Source organism: Leptodactylus fuscus, chromosome 8 (genome assembly GCF_031893055.1).
Source record: "Leptodactylus fuscus isolate aLepFus1 chromosome 8, aLepFus1.hap2, whole genome shotgun sequence".
Lineage (NCBI taxonomy): Eukaryota > Metazoa > Chordata > Amphibia > Anura > Leptodactylidae > Leptodactylus > Leptodactylus fuscus.
The window spans coordinates 15,425,324-15,437,478 of record NC_134272.1 but is presented as its reverse complement, the minus strand read 5'-3'; the positions used below and the strand labels follow the sequence as shown (position 1 = coordinate 15,437,478).

The 12,155-nt window shown below is 43.9% G+C and overlaps 1 protein-coding gene across 1 annotated transcript in view; it reads right to left on the bottom strand.

Annotated features, from left to right (window-relative positions):
• Positions 1 to 12,155, bottom strand: part of PEMT (phosphatidylethanolamine N-methyltransferase) — a 77,006-nt gene that overhangs the window by 41,758 nt on the left and 23,093 nt on the right. The window contains exon 3 of the mRNA XM_075285230.1: positions 7,656 to 7,771. Within this exon, the coding sequence (XP_075141331.1) occupies positions 7,656 to 7,771 (116 nt within the window). The remainder of the gene's footprint in view (positions 1 to 7,655; positions 7,772 to 12,155) is intronic.

The window sequence follows — 12,155 nt, the reverse complement described above, 5'->3', positions numbered from 1 at the left end:
GAAAGAGAAGAGTCGGGTCGGTAACAGGTTCCGCCATATGGATTGTGCAGTGACCGCCATCTCCTGGATACTGGGACCTGCCCATAGAAAACAGATATTAGATCGCACTTACATAATATCATTCGCCATGGCGGTCACATTTTACACAGAGTGTTCTGGCGCTCTGAACTTTTGGAATTACATAAGAGGATCCACGTGTGACCTGATGGGCGACTCTCTCCACCCTGATAGGATTTGGGCTCTTTGATGATGGGAATCAATGTTACATAACAGGGCGGTCGGCTACGTGACTCTGGTCTAGACTCCTCACAATGGAAACCACTGTCCGGGACCTCAGTGTTGTTCTATAAGAAACCACAAAACAAACTAATACAATTTGGATAAAATAACATTCAGCTGACGCCCCGCAAGCCTGAGGACACATCAACAGGTCCGAGGGTCAGCTGCAAACCCCAAAGAGGAAAACTCCCATTATCCTGAGTAATTCCCTAAATTATACAACCTCATTGAGCTACGAATCTGGAGGTCCCGTGTGTAGAGTACAAATCCCATCAACCAGGGGTCTCCCGGAAGACTACAACCACAATTCGGTGAGGTTAGGGGACCTCCTGAAAGAGGACAACTCCCATCATATTACACACAATGGGGTATTGGGGTATCCACATGAATAGTTCACGTAGCCCTTTATAGAAGACTATCAATACCCATGACTTCATCCGCGGCCCCCTTCTCTCCGTGCGCGAGACATCTGCAGTCGGGCCAGGCCGCCCCCGCCACAACCCCTGGACCCCTGCCGTGGGGCTAGTGTCCCGGCGTGTCTAGGGTCTGCAGAGAGTGGGACGCAGCAGCTATGGACATGCATGGCACTGGAGGGGTATAGGGGTCCTGGCACCCCTCCATGAGGCTGCAGTGCGCCTAGTGTCCCGGCGTGTATTGGGGCTGCAGACTGTGCTGCGCAGAAGGTACGGGCAGGCATTGCGCTCGACGGGTACAAGGCAAACTCACCTATCCACGACGTGGGGCGCGCTCCAACGATGCCGCCGTGTCCAGCACTCCGCATATGCGCCGCCATCTTCCTCGTCCCACGCGTCAGCCGGCCTGAGCCACGATAGCCCCGCCCCCCCGCATTGGCCGCTCCAATCAGATGCCAGCGTGAAGGCTCTGTGGCTGGCTTGAGTATCTACACCTCCGCCCTCTCCATCGCCTGCTCCAATCGGAGCTCAGGGCGATGACGTCCTCTCAGGTCCTTCAGCCTCCGCTTTCGGTGCTCGTGGTTGTGAAATTCGCCAACCTACAGGGATGGTAAGGCGCCGATGTTTCCTTCCAAGCGCCATTCTAGGTATGTGCAAAATCTGACTGTAATCCATACGTCGTTTACAGCGTTATTGAGGAACAAACATCCAAACCCTCAAACATCCAAACACACAAGCTTTCACGTTTATAATAAGGATTGAAAATATCATAATGTAACTCAAAATTTGTCCAAAATCGGTAAAGTAATATATTTGCAAAATGCCTCCACTTCTTGCATAGATGTGAACAGCGAAAGTAGAAAGACACTTTAAGGGTCCTGAGGACTTTTTTTCGTGGCACAACGATTTCCAATAACATTATAAAATCTCTCTGCGCTGTAGGGAGCGCTGCACAGTGGGGCGGGTCTTTTTACTAGGTCAATGTAACAATGGCGCTCTCGGTTCCCCTTTAAATCCCCGCTGCTTCGCTTACAATTAGCAGTTAACAAACTTTCCGGAGTAATCGGAGGGAGATAAACAGAGATGGCGGTTTTATCATCCGCCCGGCCGTATGTAATACTACTGTTTATCCCACTAATGAATTACAGCAGGAGAAACATTATAAAAAGGACAGATAGGCTTTCATCTGCACCGGGGATAATGCACTGCTGGCAACGGCAACGCAACGCTGGAAAACAAACTGCTGGATGGAACAGATTAAGACAGAAAAAGCCAGATGATTGATTTCTCGGGAATAACAAACACGGGGGCATGTGAATGGGCTAGTGACAATGCTAGAAAACAACAAGGACCTGCTGACCACAAGACGTCAGTGCCAAAAACTTCACTGGGCACAGCAGGTGCGGAGGTCACACTAATACAGTCACAGAGCAAGACGGCCAGTAGTTAAAGGGAAAGACTCAGAAACTCATAGACAAGGATTAGCTGATCCCGAAGGATTCCAAAACACTTTCACCCCCATCAACAATCATTACCATAATATATGCCAATATACTCAGAGCAATAACACAAATTATACCTATACATTCATATGTATAACAAATATCACAAATGTTACAGACTATTATACTCCAGAGCTGCACTCACTATACTACTGGTACAGTCACTGTGTACATACATTACATTACTTATCCTGTATTATACTCCAGAGCTGCGCTCACTATTCTGCTGGTACAGTCACTGTGTACATACATTACATTACTTATCCTGTATTATACTCCAGAGCTGCACTCACTATTCTGCTGGTACAGTCACTGTGTACATACATTACATTTCTTATCCCGTATTATACTCCAGAGCTGTGCTCACTATTCTGCTGGTGCAGTCACTCTGTACATACATTACATTACTTATCCTGTATTATACTCCAGAGCTGTGCTCACTATTCTGCTGGTGCAGTCACTGTGTACATACATTACATTACTTATCCTGTATTATACTCCAGAGCTGCGCTCACTATTCTGCTGGTGCAGTCACTGTGTACATACATTACATTACTTATCCTGTATTATACTCCAGAGCTGCGCTCACTATTCTGCTGGTGCAGTCACTGTGTACATACATTACATTACTTATCCTGTACTGAGCCTGAGTAATATCCTGTATTATACTCCAGAGCTGCGCTCACTATTCTGCTGGTACAGTCACTGTGTACATACATTACATTACTTATCCTGTATTATACTCCAGAGCTGCGCTCACTATTCTGCTGGTACAGTCACTGTGTACATACATTACATTACTTATCCTGTATTATACTCCAGAGCTGCGCTCACTATTCTGCTGGTACAGTCACTGTGTACATACATTACATTACTTATCCTGTATTATACTCCAGAGCTGCGCTCACTATTCTGCTGGTACAGTCACTGTGTACATACATTACATTACTTATCCTGTACTGAGCCTGAGTTACATCTTTGGCACCTTGGGACAGAATGTGTATAGAAGGAGCTTGGTTCTTGCAATGGCACCCCCTCTGGGCACTGCACCCCCTGCAGAGTGCTAGCTAGTACCTGCTCACATTTAGCTCTGCAGGGGATCAGTGACTTACACTTACAAGGTCCCATCAGCTTTGGTGGGCGCCATCTGCTTCTTGGCACAGACAATGCTCTGCAGAATATATTTCCGTGTGGGTCAGATACGCCATGTATGACACAGCTCGGAAACATGACAGAGCAAACAGCCGGCATCTGCCCAGAAACGCTGCGCCCCGCCATCGCCTCCAATTAAATCCTCATTTAACCTAATTACCCAATTTTACACAACAGGGGCCCGGTACCTCTATGGAGACGGTGCTCGCGCCTTCTGATCTTTATATTAATCCACAAAGTAAAATTAACCAGGAAGAAAGGAAACAACGCTGAGGGAGACGGCGGCGGCGAGACAGACGAAAATCACAGAGTAAGTAATTGTGGTAAAAGGAACTTCATATAAATAGACAGCGGGGCGGTATACATAGCGGATGTGACAATGGCGGCACAAAACGAGGGAGAACATCTGAAAGGCTGCAGGGGAACTACAAGTACCAGCAAATCTACAACAGCAAAAGCCAGGAGTAGCAACTTGGTTAAAATTTCCTATTCTTTAGAGTCTACAGCTCCAAAACAGGACACTGTCATCATGGTAACAGACAACAAACTATCTGTAGTCTGACCCTGTAATCATTGTATGACTGCAGGAATAGACCCCAAAGGGCTTGTCATCATGGAGACAAATAAGCCTACATGGGAGCTGCAAACATGAAATGATAGAGAGATTGTAAACTAAGATGATATGAAAAATTGATATTTATTTTACATGAACTGGAAAAATAAGAAAGTTAGTTTCGTAGATGAACTTGGATCAATTTGTCATACGTGTCCTAAATGATAAAACCGGGATATAAAGAACCTACTGAGCGGTAATGTGTCGAGATCCCGCTGGACGTCCGTATACTGCAGCTGGAGGAGAGGATTAAAGATCTCTGAATAAGAGCCAAATAATTCATCACCACCATCTTACTGATATCTGGTAAGTCTGACGTCACAGCTTCAAGGGTGGATTATACACAATAAGTGGCAAAACTACAAACACATCAAGTAAATGGAATCATTCTGTATGGAAGTATCACAGTGTTATGTAACAGCCAAGAGAGACTCAACCGTCACAGTGATTCATGAGTCAGAGGACTGAAAACAACAACTGCAATACCGCTCCTGTTTACCAGACTATAACTACCACAATACTGCCCCCTATGTACAAGAATATAAATACTATAATACTGCCCCCATGTACAAGAATATAACTACTATAATACTGCTCCTATATACAAGAATATAACTACTATAATACTGCTCCTATATACAAGAATATAACTACTATAATACTGCTCCTATGTACAAGAATATAACTACTATAATACTGCCTGCTATGTACAAGAATATAACTACTATAATACTGCCCCCTATGTACAAGAATATAACTACTATAATACTGCTCCTATGTACAAGATTATAACTACTATAATCCTGCCCCCTATGTACAAGAATATAACTACTATAATACTGCTCCTATGTACTAGAATATAACTACTATAATACTGCTCCTATGTACAAGAATATAACTACTATAATACTGCTCATATGTACAAGAATATAACTACTATAATACTGCTCCTATGTACAAGAATATAACTACTATAATACTGCTCCTATGTACAAGAATATAACTACTATAATACTGCTCCTATGTACAAGAATATAACTACTATAATACTGCTCCTATGTACTAGAATATAACTACTATAATACTGCTCCTATGTACAAGAATATAACTACTATAATACTGCTCCTATGTACAAGAATATAACTACTATAATACTACCTCCTATGTACAAGAATATAACTACTATAATACTGCCCCCTATGTACAAGAATACAACTACTATAATACTGCTCCTATGTACAAGATTATAACTACTATAATACTGCCCCCTATGTACAAGAATATAACTACTATAATACTGCTCCTATGTACAAGATTATAACTACTATAATACTACCTCCTATGTACAAGAATATAACTACTATAATACTGCTCCTATGTACAAGAATATAACTACTATAATACTACTCCTATGTACAAGAATATAACTACTATAATACTGCTCCTATGTACAAGATTATAACTACTATAATACTACCTCCTATGTACAAGAATATAACTACTATAATACTGCTCCTATGTACAAGAATATAACTACTATAATACTGCTCCTATATACAAGAATATAACTACTATAATACTGCTCCTATGTATAAGTACAGTATATAACTAGCTGCCATGTTTGACAACCCATCAGATATGAAGTCTTCTGGCTGGTTATTATATTCAGGTTATTCCTCTCTATGTATCTCCATTGCCAGGGACTTACGGTATGTGATATTCTTAGGTCTTACAAGTACTTACTATATCTTACAAGTATCTACATTGACTAAACCAAGTAAACATCAAGGTCGACAAACACGTCCCACAACTGATAGGACATAAATATCGCTATATGTAAAAGGCTGAGCTGTGGTAAGAGGCAACAAGGTCAATGACAAGCGCAACCAGGTAACCATAGTGTAAACTGCTTGTCATGCTCTGCCCTACAGCCCTGCACTATGTATAGCCCATACATACTTATAAGAAGTATATTCTGATTTCTTCTCATGGTAGGAGGAGCAGTGAATGAATCCGTCTCTCTATGTAGAAGAGTTCCTTTAATTCAGCAATAATCTGCACATTCTGATAATCTGGTATGGGTCTGTAACATAATGGTGCCCTATACCAAGCATACAGTCCTATGAAAAAGTTAGTGACCCCCTATTAATCTTAATCATTTTTAGTTCTATATATTTTGGTGTTTGGTGCAGCCATTTCAGTCTGATCTATCTAATAACTGATGGACACAGTAATATTTCAGGATTGAAATGAGGTTTATTGTACTAACAGAAAATGCGCAATATGCATTAAAATTTGACCGATGCAAAAGTATGGGCACCTCAACAGAAAAGTGACATTAATATTTAGTAGATCCTCCTTTTGCCTCTAGTCGCTTCCTGTAGCTGTTAATCAGTTCCTGGATCCTGGATGAAGGGATTTTGGACCATTCCTCTTTACAAAACAATTCGTGTTCAGTTCAGTGTGATGGTCGCCGAGCATGGACAGCCCGCTTCCAATCATTCCACAGATGTTCAATGATATTCAGGTCTGGGGACTGGGATGGCCATTCCAGAACATTGTAATTGTTCCTCTGCATGAATGTCTTAGTCGATTTGGAGAAGTGTTTTGGATCATTGTCTTGCTGAAATATCCATCCCCAAGATGATGCTGCAGCTCTTTGGAGGTGGTCTGTGGATTGTCCTTGACTGTTCTCACCATTCTTCTTCTCTGCCTTTCTGATATTTTTCTTGGCCTGCCACTTCTGAGCTTAACAAGAACTGTCCCTGTGGTCTTCCATTTCCTTACTATGTTCCTCACAGTGGAAACTGACAGGTTAAATCTCTGAGACAACTTTTTGTATCCTTCCCCTGTACAACTATGTTGAACAATCTTTGTTTTCAGATCATTTGAGAACGGGCTGTCCATGCTCGGCGACCATCAAACTTAACTGAACTTGAATTGTTTTGTAAAGAGGAATGGTCCAAAATCCCTTCATCCAGGATCCAGGAACTGATTAAAAGCTACAGGAAGCGACTAGAGGCAAAAGGAGGATCTACTAAATATTAATGTCACTTTTCTGTTGAGGTGTCCATACTTTTGCACCGGTCAAATTTTGGTTTAATGCATATTGCACATTTTCTGTTAGTACAATAAACCTCATTTCAATCCTGAAATATTACTGTGTCCATCAGTTATTAGATAGATCAAACTGAAATGGCTGCTGCAAACACCAAAATATTTAGAACTAAAAATGATTAAGATTAATAGGGGGGCAATAACTTTTTCATAGGACTGTATACTCCATAGTAATGCTACATGGAGTTTCTGCAGGCAGAATGGGAGAAAACAAAAGATTTTTTCATAGTAGATTAGTAGACATCTATAACACTTTGATCCCATGTGACATAAGTTGTGTACACTTTATACCGCCATCTCTGGAGCAAAAATAAAATCTCAGACGTCTGGACGTTACATAACCAACTCTTTAAATGTGACAGAGCAGAGACAATCCAGTGACATAAGCGTCATTCTGAGCAGTTCAGCTGGTCTCGGGTCTGCACCACTAGGCAGTCTCTTGAAAACTTATAGGTTACTACTAATACCGCCACATAATGGCAACATAATACCACAGCTATATCCATGACCTACAGCAGTACTGGTCTCCAGAGAAGTTCTGAATTTCTGACCTGTATAAGATACAATGCCTTGACTTACCAATGACTCCTACCGATGGCCAGAAGTATAATTACAGTCCCCAGGATGTAGCATGCGACATATGGTGATCCAAAAAACTTGGAGAGTGCTTGTGTATGGTACTCCCATCGTGCTACCTGTAGGAATGACAATGTTAAAATAAATCACTCAGAAAGTATATACTAAAATGCATCATTGGGTGCAAAACAAGGGGCCTCAGGTCCAGAATTAGTGTGGCCTTTAAAAAGGACCTTTCACCATCTCCACCAACTATTTTCATCTTTTAGTACTCGCCACTCCACTGATTCTGATGCGGTTGGAATTTTTTCTCTAGCCCCCACCGTTCCCGAGCAATCAGTGCAGTTCGTTTTGGTGTCCAATATGCCAACCAAACTCCCTAATATCAAGGGGGTGAAGTCAAATAGGAGCAGGCAAGGGGTGTGATACTGAGCACTGACACTGTCAACCTTTGACTGGAGTTCTGAGTCACACCTCTTGCCTGATCCTGCCTGACACCACCCACTTGACATAAGGGAGTCTAGTTAGCAGATCAGGCACCAAAACTACCTGCACTGACTTGCTCAGGAATGGTACGAGCTAGACAAAAAAATTCCAAATTCCAATAGATAAGACAGGAAAAGTAGAAGATGAGAACTGGAATTGGTGGAAGTGATGAAAGGTCCTCTTTAAGCTCCGCATGTGCATTAGACACTATTGCTTGTTTTGCACCATTGGCCTCACCTGATTGAGTAACATGACAACCTGAGGCTGGGCATCGCCCATAGCAGCCTTCTATTTATTATGCAACTGTATCTCTTACCCCAAGGCTTTGTGTCTCCGTTTTGTGTACACAGGACATTGCCCTATTTTTGATGTATGAAACTGGTGCAGGCCGTGTTTCCCTAACTACAAGCGGCTTTTGTTTATTAGCCTAACCTCGGGTATCCAAGCAGATGCCCCAGAGCCAATGGAGAAGGTTGCGTCACGCCCAAGGTCTTCTGCACCATCCCATAGAACAGAGCACAATGCGGCTAATCTGCCCATTTACCTGAATGACCATTTACTGTAATAGTGAAATGCCAACCCCATAACAGACAGCAAACAACCCTGGCAGGAGATAGGTGCCCGGCAAGGGCATTGGGACCAGCTCGCTGTGACGTTAGGACAGATTGCTCGCCAAACTTATCAATGTTAATGGCTGCACAATAGACGGAGCCCTCTAAGTGACCCCCTAATAATGTGATAAACAGCGCCTATCTGTAAATGAGCTGCCCGCCTGAGCGAGCACAGATCTGGCACACGGCTGTCATGCACTGACCCATTATACATGCCGTCTGGTAACATGACAAAGCACCTGAGCGTGTTTGGTACCTGCAGGCTGAAGGTGTGATCAGTGAAGGGCTCGTCTCTTCTGTCACTTCGTGTTTCACTTTCTTACGGTTATTTCACACGTAACTTTTTGGTCCGGATATTGACACGGAAAGCCGCGTCAGAATCCGGACCAAAATGCGCCTGCGATGGCTAGCCACGACTTTCGACCGTCGCGGCTTTCGGCTCTGGATATTTGGAGATGTGGAGTCTAGAGCCGCGGTCTCTATTCTGTGACTCTGAACGTTACTTGCTGGCTACAACTCTCGGCATGTCCTGATAGCAGGAGTTGTAGTGGTTCAACCTCTGGAGAGACGCAGGTTAGGAACCAAGGTCAGGACTAGTTCTCTGTAGCAAAACCTCAGCTGTCCTCTTAGCTCAACAACATTGTACCCATATGAGTCATGCAGGGTAGACAGGACACCAAAATTTACAGCCTGAGAATCGGGTCATCGCCCGGCCCCGTGTGGTATAGCCGAGCCGGCCTCTTCTTCACATACTGGTGTGATGTAGATTTTCCTAGAATTTTGTTGTATATGATACACAGAGATGAAGAGATGATACAGAGGCGTGACTCTGCACTACAGGTGTGAATGGAACCATTCCCATAAACATCTCATCATATACCGTCACCTTATGGGGCCACTTAAAGGGATGCCGTCATTTCGACAAAGGCCTTTAAAGGTCTCCATGAGGATTTTAGCTCATATTCCCATAATAGGAAATATTCAGTACATAGAAGGTGTAAGTATTAGAGATGAGCGAGTACTTTTCGGATCAGCCGATCCGAACAGCACGCTCCATAGAAGTGAATGGATGCACCTGGTACTTCCGCTTTGACGGCGGCCGGCCGCTTAACCCCCCGCGTGCCGGCTACGTCCATTCATTTCTATGCGAGCGTGCTGTTCGGATCGGTTGATCCGAACAGTACTCGCTCATCTCTAATAAGTATGTATTTCACCTAAACATATAAGACCCGTTTCACATCTGTGTTCAGGTTTTCCCTCCAAATGGAAACCTATCCACATAAAAAAGCGGTTTACCTAAGATAACCCATGGACCCCATACACTATAATGGGGTCCGTGTGGTTTCCACTCGAAAAATGTGCAGAGAAAAGTGCTGCTTGCGGATAGGGGAACGGAATGGCCCAAACGCAGATGTGAGCCGGGCCTGAAATGGTTGCAAGATTTGCTATTCAGGATCGTGACAACTTTTGTGGGTATAAAGACCCTTTATACTAGTCCAGTACATCTCAGGGCTCGTTCACATCTGCGCCCGGGAGTCCGTTCTGCAGGTTTCCGTTTCCTGCACAAAACAGGGGCAGGAGTCGGAAACTTGCCGCCATCTTTCCAAACCCATTCATTTGAATGGGTTTGAAAAGTGTCCGGCCGTGAGCGTTTTATGCTCTCCACGGCGAAACCGTTTTTTTAAACTGGACACAGAGTCCGGTTTAAAAAAAAAACAGTTTCACCGCGGAGAGCTCAAAACGCTCCCCGGCGCTCACGGCCGGACTCAGCATGACAGGTTTCCATCTTTTGCATGCATACGACAAGGGTCATATGTAGTCTGTAACCATGAAGACGGATCTGCGTAAGAGAGACATAAGAAGATGAGTTGTAAAGTCCCATTTTTTATTTAAGAAAATCGGAGCAATGATAGTATGGCTGAAAACATTTAGAAATCCTTTCAGATATCTGTACAGTAAGTTCGGGGAACACCAGGTGTTATAGCCGTGCACGTAGAGGAGATATGAGCCGCTTGCTGCATGGAGTACAGTGGGTATTACCTATCAGCTGTCTCTGCCGCGGCCCTGAGACTGGTAGGAAACACCAGGTGCACCAGATTTCAACTCACGTCATTTCTGTCCCTGTCTGGTCCAGGGCAGGGTCATATCGCCAGCGTCTCCCACGTGTCTCAGAGCACTCTGTACTGATCAGCGGCACCTTCTGTCACATCTCATTGCCTTAACCCTACAACCTGATACATCTTTATAGCGGCCGGAGCTCAGTTTTCCTGATAAAGGGCCCCGAATGCACAAAGCTACATAATAAAATTGCCTGTAGCCACCACTAGGGGGAACTTGTGAGCTTAGTGCATACTGGTCTAAGATTGAGTTCAATGAATAAACAGTCAACAAAAAGCTCCTGAGCTCCCCTAGTGGCTTCACGGTGCATTACTTTAACCCGTTTCTGATGAAATACAATTTTATTGTGTTTTCATTGTGTTCAGCTCAGTACCATGGCATCATGTAATAGAATTATCTATGTGTCCGCTTATTTAATCTGATTTTATTTAGTACAATCTTCCAGCTGCGCAGATCACATGCTGGTGACACATATAGTGACACAATGACCGGTCACCAGCGCACATCATAATGCAGCCAAGAGCGTCTTGGTTTCCATCTTAGCAGCTGCAAATCTGGGGGTGATCTAAAAATATCTGTCTAAAAATGACCTAAAATAACTAATTGCCCATTAGTACTCCTGTCTTGGAACAGACGCGCCTCTGTGCAGGACAGGACATTGGCTTTGTGTCTGGATGGATGACCAATAGTCAGTGTCTCATCAGCAGTAACTTGGCAGTCCTGACTCACGTCCATGGCTGAACTTATCTGGTTTGCGGCTGGATGGCCTGATGGCAGAGAAGACGCGGCTGAGGTCGGGGTGATGTGTGCACTTCAGAATAAGAACAGACGGGTGAGCTGAGGAGGATGTTAGACAGACCTGACCATTACTGGTGCATGCAGATGGATCTGAAAAGCGATGGGTTAAGATGGGGTTAGTAAAGAGGGCTTCTAGTCCAAATAATATAGAAATGTGTGGGCACCTCATGGTTTTACTGATCTACGTCCACCTTCATCAGCAGCTACATGGCTAAAGGAGGTCACTGCCATCACCACGCTCCAGGAAGATGGCCTAGCATAGGGACTGTGACAGATCCTGGATGGGTGATAGCCACTGGACCACCAGGGATACAGATAGTGGGCCTTTACACAGCCATTCATAAAATCCATGGGTATCATTACTAACCCACCACATGCCAGAAATATTATACCATTATTTCTAACAAACCCACTAGACGCCAGGGGTATCATTACTAACCCACTAGACACCAGGGATACCATTACTAACCCACTATACACCAGGGATATC